Source organism: Orcinus orca, chromosome 16 (genome assembly GCF_937001465.1).
Source record: "Orcinus orca chromosome 16, mOrcOrc1.1, whole genome shotgun sequence".
Classification (NCBI taxonomy): Eukaryota; Metazoa; Chordata; class Mammalia; order Artiodactyla; family Delphinidae; genus Orcinus; species Orcinus orca.
In genome coordinates, this window is record NC_064574.1 from 21,388,496 (window position 1) to 21,408,182 (window position 19,687).

The 19,687-nt window shown below is 43.0% G+C and overlaps 1 protein-coding gene across 3 annotated transcripts in view; it reads right to left on the reverse strand.

The window, feature by feature from the left end:
• The window catches only part of DHX35 (DEAH-box helicase 35), a 70,330-nt gene that overhangs the window by 6,432 nt on the left and 44,211 nt on the right, over positions 1–19,687 (reverse strand). For 2 of the 3 annotated variants that reach the window (XM_004272847.3, XM_033433723.2), the window contains exons 13-20: positions 18,179–18,303; positions 14,638–14,692; positions 11,553–11,648; positions 9,427–9,521; positions 7,703–7,780; positions 6,054–6,183; positions 2,087–2,168; positions 19–90 (exon numbers count right to left, since the gene is read on the reverse strand). In XM_004272847.3, the coding sequence (XP_004272895.1) occupies positions 19–90; positions 2,087–2,168; positions 6,054–6,183; positions 7,703–7,780; positions 9,427–9,521; positions 11,553–11,648; positions 14,638–14,692; positions 18,179–18,303 (733 nt within the window). The remainder of the gene's footprint in view (positions 1–18; positions 91–2,086; positions 2,169–6,053; positions 6,184–7,702; positions 7,781–9,426; positions 9,522–11,552; positions 11,649–14,637; positions 14,693–18,178; positions 18,304–19,687) is intronic. The other variant, XM_033433725.2, reaches the window with a different exon arrangement.

The following is a 19,687-nucleotide window of genomic DNA, read 5'->3' on the forward strand; positions in this document are numbered from 1 at the left end:
GAGCACGAGGGGGCTTACCAGCGGGGCGGCTTCTCTGCGTAGAGGACCGATGCAGGGTGGATGTGCAATTCATGATCGTCACGGATGGTCCTTGGGAAGCAGAACAATTTTGTCTCAAGTACATTTTCAACACTTACAGCAAGACCTTCCCACAGACGCGTTTAACGTCATCAAAAATGCATGCAGGTTGTACTTCACACAAACAAAACTATTCTCTCCATCTTCTCTTGTGCCCTTTATGATCCCTCCCCCGCTGTCACTCTAGAAATCAAGAATAAATCACATAAAAAAGGGAGAAGAAAAGCAACACATGGGCATTCAAAAAAATAACCGAGAAATACAGTGCTCTGCCTATGTTTATCTTCTGTAGGTTCTCTTTCAAAAATTTCCTTGAGGACAGAAATAATATATACGATTACGTCTATAAACTTTTCTATTAAACAAGGTTAAATAGTAAAGATAAATAGTAAAGACTGTGTAATGGGGGAGACTATAATAGGAGAAAAAAAGAAAGCTCAATATTGGACTATCCACTTCTCTGAGATAATATTTTAAATTCCAACTCAGACTTGAGTCAATTTAATTCAAAAAATATTTACCACGCACACAACTACTGGGAAGATGAGCTCACAGGAGAACCTTAGGATGCTGCTGCCCAAACCATAATTACAGAGCGCTTCTGTGGGTGCCAGGGACCTATGTGCCAGGCAAGTGCCTCAAGGCCATGACCCAGCTCATCTCTGGCGCTGAAATAAAGCCAGCGCCTGGGGTCCTGGCTGTCCTATCAGATGACTGCCACTGAACTTTGTCTCAAAGGGACCAACCACCACGAAGCCTATTATGTAGCCTGTATTTTTGTTGAGGACACTGGTGAAAGAATTCTGTAAATGCTAGTAGAAATTGCTAATTAATACTCTTGAGGAGAGCGGGGCAATCAAATGACAACAAAATAACGGCACTCACTGGAGAAGATCACAGGCCTCTCCAGAGCTGCCTCAAACAGGGACCACTCACCATTGGGAGGGGGAGCTCATACAATGGGCAATAGAATCATGATACTGATAGGCTAGACTACTTGGCCTGGAGTAACAAACAGAACACACCAGAGACAAATGTAAAGTGCTATACTGAGGATCAAACAGTCAGCTACTAGGATACTAGATGGAGGAGACCTGGTTGCCAAAAAAAAAACAAAGAAGCCCAGCACAACACTGGGCTCATTGACAAAGCCCAGTGTCCGGGACGGGACATCATGGTGACTGCAGGATCACAGGACTGTCATATGTTCTGAGGGGAAAAAGCTAATGACAATATATGGAGGAAATCCAAAGACAAGCTGGGGAGAAAGCCTTGTGACTGCTCCCTTATTAAAGAAGAGATCGTCATGATCACTGCGCTTTAAACCGGCTACAATGAAGTTATGAGACTAAAAGGAGCTCAGAAAAGACAGACTAAAAATAACAATTCAAAGAACTGGAACGATTCAGTTAGAGAACAGAGGCCTAAACTATGCGTTAGCTTTTACCACATTTGAATATACTAGAGGTTATCGGAGGGCATCAATGCTCAGTGATTTTTCTATGCCTAGAAAATGGAACTGGAAGAGACAGGCTGAAGTCTGTAGCAGTGGGAGGGGTGGCCAGCACATGAAGAAACACTTGCCAACAGTCAAATGTGGCCACTATCTATCTGGGTAGCTGCAGTTCTGCAGATCTCTAAAAACATCAGGAACTGCCCAAGGGCAAAAGTAACTTCTCTAGGAAAGATCATCTTCAACGGTTCCCTCTCGTCCTATTATTCTCTGATTAGAATGGAAATATTACCAGCTTCCAGACTTGTGACTGTCATCCTCCTACAACATGTAGATGGGCTGAGTATTTGAGAATCATTTCCATAAAGTTAAGACATTTCACTTAAAGCTATACAGCTAACCTCAATGCATCTTTAGAAAGAGGCATGATACAAATAAAAATGATTTCCTTTCTCTACTTTCCCTGCATGTCACCTTGCTATGGGGTTTGGATTATTTTTAAGATTTCAATGCCTTAAGTGACTTCACAAAGGACTTTACAAAATATCATGTTACCTATAAGCTCCAGTAGAATGAAACCTCGCGGCATTTGCAAAGAATCCGGAAACAATGCACCTCAGAACCGGATCTGGATCACCTACACAAGGTAGCAAACAGAGCGATGGATGAGACTTCTTCTGCCCTATGCTCTGTGTGCTCAGGCCTGTGCCGTGGGGCCCATCCCAGGCTGCTTCGAGCTACCTCGCAACCATCTCCTGGACAGGTCCCAGCCCCACGCTTCCCAGTGCTGGACACCTGCCCTGGCACCATCTATGGAGGTCCCCACCCTCCCACAATGGCTGCTGAGGGAAATACGCTGGACTGTTCCCTTAACCTGGGGCCCCCAACCCCTCCCCGGGCCACAGACAACAAGACCAAGGCTGAGCACCAGAACCTACAGAGCACTCCACAGGCTGGCCAGTGACCTCGGAACTCCCTTTTAGGAGAGCATTTTGCAGGAATGATGTTCCTTCCATAAGACACAACCTGGGACACTAACACTACAATATTATTTCTGTGATTATAGCTACAGTTTGTAATTCTTCAAAATTTTCAAACATCTCATTTTAATTGGTGGCTGTGTTGCTACAGTAAACATCTTCCAAGGATAAAGCCTGCCCATTTATTAGATGATTTCCATAGGATATATCCATATTATTGTGCAAAATGATAATGTCATCTATATGGCTTATGATATATATTTCATCAATTCTAAGACCCACTCTTTTTTACACTTTAACTCACTGAAATCAGGACAGCAATTGTATTATAATTGGCAGCATTTTTTTCTTTCTTTATGATACATAAAATAATGGTGTGTCTTACAAATGATGGTGTCTTGGATCCAATAAAACATAGTACGTTGGTAAATAGGTTCCCAAAAGGTGGTATAATTTACAAAGCCATCAACAATGTATGAGAATGTCGGTTTCACTGCATTCTTACCAGCAATGTTCTAGCAAAAAGGTACCCCTTCTTTTATTGTACATTTATTTGATTACTGTCTATATTTCTTCTTTTGTGAATTTTCCATTCCATTCCTTTGCCCATTTATCAACTTGGAAACTAGTGGGTTTTTTTTTTTTTTCTTAATATGTTAAACAGGGAATTCCCTGGCGGTCCAGTGGTTAGGACTCTGTGCTTTCACTGCCAAGGGTGCGGGTTCAATCCCTGGTTGGGGAACTGAGATCCCGCAAGCCATGCAGCACAGCCAAAAAAAAAAGCTAGAACATTATTTAAAAATATGTTAAATAAACTCATTCTGTCAAAAAGTTTTTAATTTTTTATCTCATATATGCTGAAAATATTTTTCACTGTTTGCTTTCTTTAACATCTAGAAGTTTTAAATTTGCATGTAATTTATTGAATTTCCATGATTTTCTCTATTGTTCTTCAGCACAGAACTGATAAATCTCAAATCTACATTTCTAACCACAATTTGATCCTAGATTCAGTCCCTTCTCTCCAATTGCCCAAAAGAAATTTCTATGTAGAACGTGCATTGTTATCAGGACGATACCACTTCCAAGGGGTGAAAATGGGCTCCTGAGGGCAGGGCAGTAGGGATCATAGACATTACAATGACTGTGGCCCTCCAGAGCTCAACCTCACCTTACAAAATCTTATCCCTTAGTATTTAATTTCTCTCTTTAGGAAGAGTTGAAATTCAATGTAACTTTTCTCCTGGGTGAGGGGTTCGATAGGGACAGAGTAAAGGGACAAAGGAGGTGATTAAATAGTTAATCCTACTAGGGGATTATAAGTAGAGAAAAAGTATGGGAGACCCCTGTAAGTCAAAGATCACTCAAGAAGGCAGGTTTGCTTAACCACAAAACCAAGCCGGCTTGCTTAGCAACAAAACCGTGCAAGAGAAGCATGAGACACGCCCCGAAACAATAAAACAATGGTGGAAGGAGGCCCACATCCTGCCCAGAGAGCTCAGTACGATAGTGAGTCCTAGGACATGCTTCTCTGCGCACACTAAAAACAAAAATGTAAGCACAGGTGACATTATACTGAAACTTGAGATGATTTACCCTATTTTAGTATATGTTACCGCCTTTTTGCTCATTTCCACTGCGCCATGACAGTCCCAGTTCCACCATGTAGGGACAAAACTCCCTCACCCAACGTGGAGGAGGAGCTGGTGATGGAAGCCTGACATCTACTCAAGAATGAGGAAGAAGGTGGTCTTCTCCCCCTCCCCACTTTTCCTTTGATTATAATACTGTAGCCCACTAAGTTCTCGGCGTGGCAGCCTCTCGCCCGCCTGCCTGTAAGCCTCACAAGAGTCCTAGTCTAATAAATCACTTCTTATCATGTCGCCTCTCACTGAATTCTTTCTGCGCTGGGACATAAAGAACTAGAGCTCCTCAGAGCCCGCCAAGACACATTTCTGCTGTTTCAGGTTGACAATGAAAAACAGGTTAAGAAACAAAGATGCAGATGCACGTTGTCCTCTATCTGCTGGGTGACAGGTGCTTGACCGGCTTCTCCCCAGTTAGTTGCCCCTGTGAGCTTCCTGTTTCTATTGATGACACCAACTCTACCCAACCACCCAGGTTTCAACTCTTCCCTCTCTTGTGAGCTTGGTCATCCATCAACACTCTCTGAGCATCTTATATGCTCCCCTCTCCCAGCACTTGTCTCCGCAGTCCTCCCTACCTAGCAAGCCCTTTGCCACTGGTTTCTAATTCAACCAGTAAACTCAACTGGACTTCCGCCACCACTCGTGGCCCACTGTGAGGCCTCCCAGGCCAGAGCCCCAACCTGGATTCCTTCTTCCCTGCATTCCTACTAGAGCCCCCATTGCTGTCCGCCATGATCACTCAAACGCCAACTTCTGTAGCTTCTAAGACGACTGATAATCTCATACTGCAGTAGTGGGTCTCTGTAGGAATCTCTCCCTTCACTGCACTGTTTCCTGAGAGTAAGAACCATGTCTTCCTCATCATGTAATTAGTCGCTCTTAATATAAAGGCAAAATAAAGCTCGGGAATAAAACTGCCTGAGTTCTGATTCCACTGTACACTCACTGCGTGAGACCTTTGTGCAGCAAGTCACTCGTCTCCTGAGCCCACTTTTCTCATCTGTAGAATGGGGATAACAGCAGCGCGTGTTTCACTGGAGTGTTGTGAGCACTAAATGAATTCACGTATGAAAACACTCACAACACTGCCAGGCCTATTACAGGCGCTTCATAAATGTTAGTGAGCGCTGGTGGTGCTGAGAGTGCAGTTGAGGGCCTGGCACCCAGGAGGTGCTCGAAAGACAATTGCTGAATGGCTGAGCAGACACATCACCCCCTAAGAAGTCTGAGCCACACAGACCTGGCTTCGCTGGTTACCAGCTGTGTTGTCCTGAACTTAAATTAACTTCTTCCTGGGGCCTAACAACTCCTCTGTAAAATCAGGATAACATCACCCACACCTCAGAGTAGGAGATTAAGTAGAGAATATTAAGTAGAACCCCTGCCATGGTGTAACCTAGTGTGTCCTCAGTAGTCACTGTCGCAACTACAGGCCAGAAACTGTGTCTTACACAACTTCCATCACCCCGGTGCCTGCCTAGGCTAAACACATGGCACTTGCTTTAGTAATACCTGTAACTGAAAATAAAATGCAGTTTATGTGGAATGGCCATAAATGTTGTCCACTTACAAGTCATTTTTCTTGCAAAGCCTACATGGGATAATTAACCATGTAATGTACAATGATGTGACTGTTAATGATTCTTAAGTGTTGTCAGGGCTTGTTAAATTTTTTCCCAAGAATGGCCCTCAGAAATAAAAATGGACCTCCTTGGGGGAAATATGCTACTTTCACATGCAGCTTTTCACCAGCACGGGCAATTCAAAACATGAACCCGGTGTGGGTCCCGAGTACACTGTGCTGCCTCACACCAGCCCAGCCTAACAACTCCAAGAATGCAGCTACACAGAGCAGAGAAAGGGGCGCCACTGGTGGTGGCAGCGTATCCTTACCTTCACTGGATATCTTGGGCACTTGAAACTTGACAAGAAGCTTTTTCAATTGCTCCCTCACTGTCACGGCTCTGACGAGACCCTTGTAATTCAGGAAATGCTCCTGACACCACTGGGAGTTCTTATTGTGCTACAAGACAACCCAGATAGAAGGAGAGTGAGAAGAGCACAGGAAAGTTCTCAACTGAGGCTACGTGGTGGAGGTCATTCATCTCTCTGCCCCCGTTTGCTTACTCAATGGGACAAGATCTTCAGATCATAACGGGCCCTTGTTTGCCCCATCTCTCTAAACAGACGTTGACCACCGTGCTCACCACCTGACTGCTCTCGGATCTCACTCTCTGTGCTAAAGGGCAAGTGAGAACTTAGCGACAAGCAGAATTGTTTTTAATCTTAAATACCCATGGGAGCGGCCAACTATCAGACAGAACCCCTTCCCTGCAGTTCTTTGCAAGTCAACGTTCCCTCTCTGGCAGGCTTGAATTTATCACTTTGACAACAGGCAAGTAATACGACACTTGCCAATTTAGAAATAATTTGCAAATTACTATTATTTAATCCCCAAAGTATGATTTTTCTATCAACAGTACTTAGTTTTGTTCTATATTCTGAAGTATGATCATTATATCCTAAATTATTGCCGTGGGAATGTACCTCTGAAATTATAAGCCAGGGAGGAAGGTGTTTTTACGTAAGAAAATATAATTCAAAGAGCACTTTCCCAGAAGGCAACTATAGAATAATGCACTGTAGCCCCGGACCCGCTTTCTACTGGTAGAGGAAGCTGGAAATGGTGCACTGTTTTTGCACAAACGAATTTTAAGCGACTTAATCCACAATTAATAATCTCAATAAGAGATACGGTTTTCTGAAAACTGTTCATTAACTAAATAATCTCGCTTCAAATCTCTGGGAAAACAAACACTTAGTATTTCTCCCCTTCTAAAAGAAATTATTTAAGAAGTAAAGACAAGATACTGAATATCTGAAATGTCTCATTTCCCCCTTAACATCCTCTCCTTTATATAAGAAGTTTATATATTGTTTTCTTTTCTCATTGCTTTCATCATCATTAGATCTCTCTTTTTAGCGTTTTTTATTGAGGACTTTAAGCTGTATTATTTGCTCCTAGTTTTACAGACTGTTAAGAACAACAAAAATTACCATCACCATGGCTAAATCTGGGTAGGGTATGTAAGTATATGTGGATCCCCGACTAAATGTCTTCTCACAGCTTGTCTGGCAGCTGGAGGAGTGGTGGCTTGTGTGAAATCTCAAATTCACGTAGACAGCTTTGAAGATTCAAAACCACAAGTTACTCTCAGCCTCATTTATTTGCAGAAAATATATCAGAACTTCCTATTCAAATGTTGGACAGTGTTGTCCAGGAACATGGGGTGGGTGTGAGACGGAGTGAGGAAAGGGTGAGCCAAGGAAGGCCGAGCCTCTGACCCACTGCTGGGGGCCAGATCGCTATGCAGGGGAAGCAAGAAGCCATCACGGATTAGAAGTTCTGGCAATAATCTAATAGGAAAATAGAGGCCTGTTGGCTATCCTTTTATAAACTACACTTCCGGAATCCTCGCCCCTAGATCACTTCCAGTGGACGGGTGCGCGGAGGAGGCCTTCTGAGTGGCAGCTGTGCTTACCTTGATGAATGCTTCGTACACATTGAGCATGGTAAGATGATCACCCTCTTCCACAGCAAATTTTCGGTGCACTCGAATCTGGAGAGAATAAACGCAATGTTCAGAAGCTGACTCTTCTGAGCCTCTCTTCCTGGAGGCAACATTACACGATGAATAGCTCATGGCTTGTAGAGTCAGAAAGACCTAGTTTGCACCCATCCTGACTCTGCCGTTTCCTCAGAGACCTCAGATTGGTCACTTAACCTTTCTCAGCCTCCATTTCCTTATCTAGAAAATTGGAATATTAAACTTGTGTATCAAGACTGCTATGGGATTAAGATAATCCACCATAAAGTACCTGGCACAGGTGTTAGATAAATATTAGTGCTCTTGTCCCTCTCCTCCTCTATCCAGTCAATATCTTCTCTTTCAGAAGAACTCTTCCCAGCCCCTGAGAGAAAGTAAGCGAAGGACAAGGGGCCGGCTGTCTGGAGCATGGAAGACACTCTATATTCCTAAGCCACCACGAGCTGTGCAATCCTTTCAGACCCAGTCCCTAAGTTTTTCTTTTTGTGAGATCCTGGGCCATGCCACCTGCTCCCATGGGTTCAAGGAACAGCGTATCCAGTATATATACAAGTACACAAATACACTTACTGACTTCAGAATTTGCTCCTTGTATCAAATACCACATAATTCACCTTCCTTCCATTCATTCAGTAACAGGTATTTCCTGAGCACCTACCATAGGCCAGGCACTGTTCTATGCATTTGGGATACAACACTGAATACGACAGTGGTGGGAGAAAAACAACAAACAGGATAAATAAGCAAAATATATAGTATGGTAGGTGGTAAGAACAGCTAGAGGAGAGAAATAAAGCAGGGGCAGGGGATGGAGACGGGAGGGGTATATGTTGCAATTTTAGACACAGTGCTTAGAACTTCACTTTCCTCGTCTTGAAAATGAATTTGCCTGTCCTGAGGTAGGATTGTTAAAAAGGCTAATAGAAAAGCAAACAAACAACAGAACCATCCAGGCACGAAAACTTCGTAACCTGCAGCTATGCAACTGTCAGGGAAGATGGTAACGGTCCATAAGGAAGTTTCTCTCCTCCCTGCTACATTCAGCCCTCTGCTTCTGCTTCTTGACTCTTCCAGCAGGAACTGGCGCTGAGCTCATCTTGGGCCTCCCTCCATCAGGACGCCTCACTTCCCCGGTGCTCTTCAACAGTGTAATTTCTCCTTCACGGTCTTTCCAGCATTCACCCTTCCAGTTGTCACAGATGCCTGGGCCTTTGGGAGGACCCTGTCAGCAGCCTGACTTGCCCAGCCTGCTGTGCCCTGGCACTGACTCCTTATATCACTAACGTGCCCACCAAGGTTGCTCTCAGAGCAGCCTTTAAAGAAAAAAAAAACTTCCCTTAGGAATTCAGTAGGACAATGGTTAAGATTTGGGGCTTTGGACTGTGAAAGGCAACTTCCATCAATTCTGGCTGTGCAACCATGCATAAGTTACCTAAATTTTCTGTGCCTCTGTCTCTAAAACTGATGATAGTAGTACCTCCCCGCCCCCAGGTCCACGGTGAAGATAAAATGACATGACGCACGTAAAATGTTTGGCACAATGTCAGGCACACAGTTAACCCTCAAAACATAAGCTGCTCTGTCACCAGCAGTTCCTGGGAAGTTTTAACAAAAGAAAGCCCAAAGTGAGCAAGACTCGAATGAACAGTCGGACTTACAGCCTGAGACTTCTGGTTTGAGGGGACCACAAAGACATTCTGGATCTGCATCATGGCAGCAATGCTTAGAATTTCCTGAGAACAGCCAAAATTTCCTATAAACCAAAAAGCATGTCTGATTTCAAACATACGATATGTCAGTGAGAAGATGTTTTCTGACATTTTCCTTACACCACATTGTAAACTAAGATCATCTATTTACACGTAGCTTGATTTTTAAAGCTTGTAACATATAAACACTTCACCCTGCCAAATGGGATGTCCTATACACGGTCCAGATGGAAGGAGGCCTGGAAGGACCCCACTCCGCAGTGGCCACACCGAGGGACTCTGCTGTGAGGCTCAATGGGGGCCAGCTTGGCCCTATCACTAGGGCGGGTCAGCTCCACACCTGCTCCTTACTCAGTGTGGACACCTAGAATCCTGGCAGAAAGCCTGAGAGGGAGAGGGGGCTGGGAATACTGGGGCTGTGTCCCTCGTGCTCTCCCTCTGCTCCTGGACCCTTCTAAGAGGTGGCCTCCCTCTCAGTAGGGCTCATTTCAGCCGGCAAGCCCGAGGCATAACTAGACCAGGGAAGCACGCTGTGGGCTGCAGCTGCTGCCACCTGGACACGGAGTCTGCGGCAATCAGCCCCCCGGGGCATCAGACAGAGAGCGCGAATGGTGCCGCATGCTCCCCACAGCTTCTGGCCTCGTGAGTGACCTACTTCCCCAGCCCCAAGCTTAGAATCCTGCTTCTCAGTGTAAGCCTGATTGCTCCAAAACACAATTACAGCTAACTTTCACCATGCTTAGTCTGACATGCAGCTTTGTCTGTTGCCAGTGAATATAAAGTTAGACAAAAGCAAGAAACAATGAGTATTTCCCTTCTCTAGGCTACTGAGGGGTGGGGAGCACAGGGAAGTGTGTGCCAAACCATAGTCTCTAGAGCAGCGGTCCCCAACCTTTTTGGCACCAGGGACAAGTTTCATGGAAGACAATTTTCCACGGACTGGGGAGGGGCATGGGACGGCTCAATGCAAGCGATGGGCTGCGGCAGATGAAGCTTCGCTCGCTCGCCCGCGCTCACCTCCTGCTGTGTGGCGCCGTTCCTAACTGGCCTCAGATGGGTACCAGTCCGTGGCCCGGAGGTTGGGGACCCCTGCTCTAGATGATTTTGACTTCTAAGTATTAGAAGATCTCCAGGTTATACACTTCTATCCCTTAACTCATATTCTCACAAAAATCTGAAGGTGTCGGAGAAGCTGGGACCCTTGTGCCTTGGTGGTGGGAATACAAAATGGTGCAGCCACTGTGGAAGACGGTGCAGTGGTTCCTCAAAAAATTAAACATAGAATTATCAGATGATCCAGCAATTCCACTCTAAGTATACACCTCAAAGAAGTGAAAGCAGGGACTCAAACACATACTTGCACACCCATGTTCATAGCAGCATTATTCACAAGTCAAAAGGTGGCGGCTCCCTGGGTGTCCACCAACAGATGAATGGTCTATCCATACAATGCAATATTATTCAGCCTTTAAAAAGAAATTTTGACACATGCTACAACATAAATGAACCTTGAAGACATTATTATACCAAGTGGAAAAGTCAGTCACAAAAGGACAAATACTGTATGATTCTACTTCTATGAGGTTCCTAGAATAGTCAAATTTCATAGAGACAGAAGGCAGAACGGTGGCTGCTGGGGCTGGGGGATGACAGAATGGGGAGTTAATGCTCAATGGGTACAGAGTTCCAGTTTGAAAAAAATGAAGAAGTTCCAGAGACAGATGGTGGTGGTGGCTGAACAATACCGTGAATGTACTTAATGCTACAGAACTGTACACTCAAAAATGATTAACATGGTAAATTTTATGTTCTGTATGTTATACCACAAATTTTTTTTAAATCCCTGTTAAAAAAAAATCAGGTGTCAGTACTAGACCCACAGGAAACAAACAAAAGTGGTTACTGAATTAATGACGACTGACCTTGAATCACGAGTTAGCCACATGTCCCAAACCTTAGCTGAAAACTCCTTCACTGCTCAAAATGTATTGTGCTCTCTTCCCCAGGGTGCACAGAATTTGGGAAACAACTCCCAGACAAAATAAAATCATTGAGGACTGTTGGTCTCCACCTACCTGATTCAAGCAGCATTTTTGCAAACATGGGATTCAAAGGAAACTCTGCTATCCTCATGCCAAGCGGCTCAGTTAGGCGACAGTCTTTGTCCAGCCCTGCCGTAAGAACAGCAACAAAAAGCAGAAGGCATGTACCATGGTGCTGGAAGATGCACAGTTGTTGGGAGAATAAAAGATGATGTATGCTAAACAAAGGTATCCAACCTCAACCTGACCCAGAGTGCTGTTACAATAAAAGAAGAAAAGAGTTCCTCAGTGCTCTTGAATGCTCAATTTTGAAAAACTGATCCTTCTGATGGCCTCTATGCAAGGACTTAATTATAAGGAAATGGCCTCACAGCCTCCTCCTGCCCCCACCCTCCCCTGGTCCCACTCCTCCCCAGAGACTGCTCTTTCCAAGGGACCGACAACCAGACAGTGCCAAACACAAAGGGCACTTTCCTTAGGGTCCCCAGCAGCCTTTGACTCTGCTGACCACAGCTCCTTAGAAACACTCTTCCCCAGCTTCCATGATTCCCCACTCCCCTGCTTCTCTGCCACCTCTCCTGCTGTTCTCTCTGCATCACCTCTGGACCTTTTTCCATGGCCAGTTTCTGAGAGGCCACAGATGTCCCAGGCCTCTCAGAAATTTGTGAGCAATTACAAAGCTGATGACTGAGTCTAAACACACGCCCGGCTCTCTCTTTGGTGCCAACACCAGAGCTGTTTATCCAACTGCCTCCGGGGCTGTTTGCTGAACTGGGCTGACTCCTTCAATTCCTCACATCCCTCCTTGCCTCTTTACCAATAGCCAATTTTGAGGTAGTGGATTCCCAAGATAGAGACTCTCGTTTTACTATGGTTTAGACTATTCCCAAGATGGAGCATTAAAACACCTGCTGCAGACCTCAGGGCAAGACAGAAAAGGTCATTTCTCTTCTGTTCCCATATAATCATCTCTTTGAAGGTGATAATTCAGCTTATAAATAAATTTAAGTTGGGTGTTCCCCTCTACCTTTTCCAGCTTAGTTAGATCAGTGAAGACATTTAAAATATTTTAAATTTCATTCTGTTTGGAGGAAAATCAGTCCAAATGAAAAACTTCTAAATAGTGGATATTCTCTCATACACATTTCAGATTATCCCAGGAGACTTTGCTTTCAAGTTCCTATCACATGCTTGAGAACAGAGGATGGAAACCTTTTCTGGCATATGCTCACTCAGGGCTGATGTGATATAGACCCTAAAGGCCTTTTAAATCATTGAAGATTTTTTTTAATCAATAGTTGGCTATTCCTTCACAGGAAGGTATCATAAATATAATGAAGATGGACCCCTACTTCACTCTATACAAAAAAATTAACTCAAAATGGATCACAGATCTACTAAACATAAGAACTGAAACTATAAAAACTCTTCAAAGAAAACCTAGGAGAGATCTTCATGCCCAAGGATTAGGAAATGATTTCTTAGGTAAGACACCAAAAGCACAAGCAATGAAAGAAAAAAATACATAAACTGAACCACATAAAAACTTAAAACTTTTGTATTACCAACAATACCATCAAGAAAGTGAAAAGCCAACCCACAGAATGGGAGGAATATTTACAATCACAGATCTGATAAGAAACGTGTATCCAGTATATATAAAGAACTCCTCCAACTCGATAATAAAAAGACAACACCCCAAGTAAAAATGAACAAAGGATTTGAATAGACATTTCTCCAAAAAAGATATACAAATAGCCAATAAGCATACGAAAAAGTACTCAGCATCATCAGTCATTAGGGAAATACAAACCAAAATGGCGAGACACCACTTCATACCCACCAGGATGGCTACAGTACATAAAACAGATAATAACAAGCATCGGCAACCCGTCATTACGTGGAGAAAGTGGAACCCTCACACACTGCTGGTAGAAGGTCCACCAAAAACTTGTACGTGGATACTTACAGCAGCATTATTTATATTAGTCAAAAAGGGGAAACAATCTAAATGTTCATCAACTGATAAATGAATAAGAATAATAAGTGGTATATCGATACAATGGAATATTATTCAGCAATAAAAAGAAATGAAGTATCAATATTGCTACAACATAGATAAATCTTGAAAACATCATGCTGAATGAAAAAAGCCAATCACAAAAGACCACATACTATGTGATTCCATTTATATGAAATGTCCAGAATAGGCAAATCTATAGAGATAGGAAGTATATTAGCGGTTGCCTAGGCTGGGATGGGGGAGAGGGAATGGGGAGGGAGGGCTATTGGGTTCAGGGTTTCTTTTTTGGGTGATGAAAATGTTCTAAATGTTCTAAACTTGTAGTGATGGTTGCACAACCCTGTAAATATACTAAAAAGCACTGAACTGTACATTTTAAATGGGTAAATTTTACAGCATATGAATTATACTTCAATAAAGATGTTGAGAACCAAAAAAAAAAGAGAGAGAGAAAGAAAGAATCTCAAAGAACAAAACCTCCACTGAAATTTAATACTGAACTGGATATTATATTCACCTGAGGCAACATTCACAGAAAAGACACAAACTTCCTGAAGAGGTAAATTCAGGCCACAGTTTTCTCTATCTTAAGGTAAATACCACATTTTCAAACAAGAGAATAGAAGTTCCTCCATAACATGGTGTTTCCTTGCCCAAACAATACCACAGCCTGGTATTCTACCCAATTCTCCACAGGGAACTCCAGGAGTGGAAGGAAGGGGAGTTAGGGAGAGAACACAGAGCCAGATTTCAGAATGAGGTCGAGGGACAGAGGAAAAGGCGCAGAGAGGTAACATGTGAAATACTGGTAGAGAATCTTCCAGATGTCTCTTGGAAGTGTAGCTGTGGCGATGGTTATTAATAGCTTCTGACGTACTGACACAGGCTTTATAAATTCATTGTCACGACTGGACTTCATTAATCACGGTCCCACCTCCTTATTTGGATGAGCTTACATGTCACTAAGAGGACCATACATATAGGGAGAATCAATCCCAGCCTTGAAGATACTAAGAGCCCTAGCGTGAATACAACGTAACTAATATCACATATTAATAAACAGATAAGAAAACACAGAATAAGAGACAGGCATACCTCCCAGAGCATAGAGTAACTCCAACGCCTGAACCATCGACTGTGCTGGAGGGGGCTGTAAAAAACATAAAAACCCTCCTAAGTTAACTTCATCAGGTAACAGCCATAATAATGTGACTTTCCTGCTCAATCCACTCTTCTCTCTAACATGCCCGAGACTTCCCAACCTCCACGCTTCTACTCTTGAAATGTCCTTCCTCTCCCTCTCAGCACCCTTAGTACTATTTGGTCTTTAATCTCAGCTTGGCTAAACATTTCCTTTGAAGCTTTCCCTCATGCTGCCCTCCATCAGAAGCGATGGGTTCTTACCTTGAACTACCTCTTTGCTTTCCCTAAACTTTCATCAAACATCTCTAGTTTTTCCTTCGTGTCTCAGCCTTCTAAGAAGCCCCATGATACTGCAGTAGTGGTGGATGATTCATCTTTGCATCACCCACAGCCCTGCCCCAGGCCCTCCTATAGAGGGTAACTGACATCGGTTAAATTTGAATTCCTGAAACAAGAATGCTAGACAATTTGAAGCTAAGCAAAGTTGATATTGTGACCTTCAGTCTGAGTCTCTGGATCCTTACTATGTGCTTTCCTTCCACGCGCCTTTACTGGCGTCTACTAAGTACCAAGCATCATTACTATCGTCCTCTAAATTATCTCATCTATAAGCCACATAATGAAATTATAGCCCTTTTGCAAACTGCGTAGTTTTTTTTTCTCAAATGCATTCACAACAAATGTATTTTAAGTATCACGCTGTTTTAGTTCAATTTTACAGATGAGGAAAGTGAGTAACAAAAAGTAAAAGACATTTGAACAAGATCCTAGAGGCAGTTGGTGGCAAAGTCAGAGACTGAATTCAGGTCTCATTCTTTCCACTCTACCCCACCCACTGACTGCCAAGGAACAGAGCTGTACTTCTCAAAGTTGTGCTGACTGCACGCACACACAGATGAGGGTAGGAACTGGACCTGATTCACTATACACTGGGGATTCAACAAATCGCTGTTGACTAAATCATATAATTGATTCACTAGCCTTTCCTCAGTGCCCACAACATCCTACTTTACAAACAGGCAACATACACACAGCACCTAAATAGAGGAGCTTAACCCCTCCGGGATCTTTTATTACACTGAGATTACATGAATAATGGATAGCTCAAGCACTGAATGTGGTTCTGAATAATTACAGAACAAAACAGGCTCTCTTCGACTCCTTTCAATCTTTGGCCCTGTTTCCAGTCAATCACCAAGCCCAATCAAATCAAAACAACCCCATCAATCAAAACAACCCACACCTTTACCCACCCTCTTCTCCAATCACATCCAGAGTATTCTCACCTCAACACACATTTACTAGTATTTCTCTATGGCCTCATCTGATTCGGGATCATATGCAAACGCTGTTTTAATGCAGTTGGAAGGACTGTGTGTGTATAATTTTAGCTTGTTTTTCTCACTGCCTGCTTTCCTGTTCCCTCTGTTTCTTGTACCCATGGACACTTCACAGCAAATACCCTGGGACAACTGCATACTATTCTGACAAGGTCATACACTGTGAAGTAAGCAACTTTCTTACTACTGGGCAGTTGAGTTCTTTTAGTCCTTTGCTACCGTAATCATCACTGCTAAATATACAAAATTATATGTATCCTGTGATTTCAACTGTGAAAAAACACAACTTCAGGAGGAACTAACCAGAAGGCAATATATGAAGATGAGTTTATATGTATTTTCCTCATTTTTCAGTTGTCTGAAAGTTTATGATTTCCGTTATTATATTTTTAGTTTAATATAAAATGATACTATAAACATTATCCTACATGTAAGTTCTTTGTTTCTTTTGAATTATTTTTTTCAGGAGAAAATTCCCTGAGAAGAAATACCAGGCATTTCTACAGCTCATAAAATAATGTCAGAAAGTCCTCCATGAGGACTGAAACAGAATATAAAACCACTTTCCCCAAACTGTGTCAGCTTTGGATTTTACCATTTTTCCTTATGTTTGATCATTCAATTAATGTACAGTGGTACAGCTATTTCAACTTGCATTTATCTCTCCTAGAGAAGCCAAACATGTTCTAACGTTAGTTACCATTTGTGCTGTTCCCTTTCCTTTAGCTTTTTCTTTAGTGAGTATTCGATGTATTCACAAGGACGTTTGAAAACTCTATAGTTTCTGAGACACTGATCTGTCCTTTTTGCCATTATGTTTTCCTTTAATCTGAGATGTGGAGCTTTTCATAAGCTTTTGATTTGCATATACTGTTCACTTTTCTGTATAATTTCTTGTACTATATACCAACATTCAAAGCGTATATTTTCTCCATACTTATGAGAAATAAGTATGTTTTCTTTGGGAGAGCAGATGATATTGTTACATTCTCTTCTTTCATTTGCCTAGTTTATTATGACATGCTACATTAGGGACTTTAGCACCCAGGAATCTAGCCTTGTTACACATCATATACCAACAGAGTTGGGATATAATAAGGAGTTAAAAATGCAAGCTTTCAAATCATAAAAATTCAAGAAGAAAACATGAGTGAATATTTATTAACTGACCTAGATATGGGGAAATGCTTCATAAGCACAAGAGTAACAGAAGAAATCACAGAGGTAAAGATGGAAAGATATTACTATCTTTGTTTAGAATGGCTGCACATAAACAAACAATAAAATACAATACAATGCAATCAGAAGAACTTTGCAAGAAATACTATAGACAAAGGTTAATGTGTTTAATAGTTAACGGACTCTTAATCACTAATAAACACTAATTCTAACAGATAAATGGATTATCTGTTAGATAAGATTATGTAGATTTCTTCTTATATTTCAGAAGAAATATAAAGTGGCCAATAATTTTTTTTTAATCTTATGAGAAATCAAAAAAGATACAGATAATATTTTTCCTCCTTCCCCCCACCAAATCAGATTAGCAAAACTCTAAAAGAAAATAACATGGCATGATAGGGGTACAGTGAGTCAGGCATTCATGCACTGCTGGAGTTTATACCTATAAAGGAATTCAGCCTTGTATCAAGGATCTATGAAATGACCATGGCCCTTTGACCCAATAATCCTACTCCTGGAAACTGACCTTGGGAAATAATCAGAAATGCAATCAGCCACAGGGACTTTCCCTGCAGCTCTACCAGAGCCCTCTTGGCTCCCCCAATCATGACATTTGGGCACCTAGGCCTACACACACACTCCTGCCCTGGATAACTCCACCTCTCCCGACCTGCTGAGATCCCACTTGGGTTTCCGGTCTCACCTCGGACATGACTAACTGGGCTGCGGGCCTTTCCTTTGTCTCTCAGAGTACAGGGCCCAGGCACTGTCATTACCCACTTACTTGTCTCTCTCCCCCAACAGACAAGAACAGAATTGTGTCAGCCTCGTCTGGCTGTATTCCCTTGAACCCTGCACACAACACACGAGCTAAGTGAAAAAACCCAGAAAGGCAGCACGCTCTGTATCAATGTCCTGACACTCCCCTGGGAGCACTCTGGCCTCCCAGACAGACAGAAGGCAGGACTTACCGACATGAAGCGGAACCTGAGGACGTTGTCGATCCCCAGCGCTTTCAGCTGCAGGATGACAGGGGCCAGATTGCTCCGCTGCATCTCAGGAACGGTGGATTGAGGCAGCTGGTCAAAGGCTTCCTCTAAGGATAAGAAAAGAGAACTGTTTGAGATCAAATGTCACAATCAAACGCAATCATTATGCCAAAGGAACAGTTCTCCTTCTCTAACTTTAATGAGAGGCTCTAGGAGTCTAGGCTCAGATGCATATGATATTGTGATATAAAGTTGTTTCCTGTTTAGGAAAGATCCTTCTATTTTTTTAAATACCTTAGATAAATACATTTGAACAATGTATCTTTATAAAAGTTTCTCCTTTTACTTTAGAATGCTTTTTAAAATGTGCTTCTTGGACTTCCCTGGTGGCGCAGTGGTTAAGAATCTGCCTGCCTATGCAGGGGACACAGGTTCGAGCTCTGGTCTGGGAAGATCCCACATGCCGCGGAGCAGCTAAGCCCATGCACCACAACTACTGAGCCTGCGCTCTAGAGCCCACGAGCCACAACTACTGAGCCCGCATGCCACAACTATGGAAGCTGGCGTGCCTAGAGCCCATGCTCCGCAAAAGATAAGCCACCACAATGAGAAGCCCGTGCACCACAACGAAGAGTAGCCCCCGCTAGCCACAAGTAGAGAAAGTCCGGACGCAGCAACGAAGACCCCATGCAGCCAAAAATTAATTAATTAATTAATTAAAATAAAATGTGCTTCTTGTTAGCAAAACATTAAATCAAAGCAACAAGTATTTGCTGAATCACTTTGGGTGGCCAATTGCCATTCCCTCTGCTTGGGATGGAGTACGTCGAGCAGGCCAGAACTACACATAAAAGCAAAGAACTATTTCAAGATAAATCACCAAATATAACTAGAACATAACCAAAGTATCTCCAAAATATAAAAAAAATGACCAAACCTTATAAACAGCAAAATTTGTCCAAATCTAACTTTCTAAATTGAGCCAGGCACACACGTCACTCCCAGAATCTGATGCTGCCCCAAACAGATTAATGAATGCTTACATGCACCATCAGGAACAAAAGGTGTCCTCAAACACCTTTTGAGGAAAAAGCACCATCAGGTTCAGAGGTGCCAAGATGGGAGGGGCAGGAGAGGGGAGAGGAAGGAAAGAGACTCTGGGAAGCCTTTTTATAAAAGCTAGATAAAAAGGGTGGGGAGGGCTTCCCTGGCGGCGCACTGCTTGAGAGTCCGCCTGCCGATGCAGGGGACTCGAGTTCATGCCCCGGTCCGGGAAGATCCCACATGCCGTGGAGCGGCTGGGCCTGTGAGCCATGGCCGCTGAGCCTGCGCATCCGGAGCCTGTGCTCCGCAACGGGAGAGGCCCACGTACCGCAAAAAAAAAAAAAAAAAAAAAAGCATGGGGAAAAGACAGGTAGGAAGAGATTAAATCCTTTTTGTGTATATTCAGAAAGCTTAAGGATCACATAGAGGAGGATTATATACACAGTC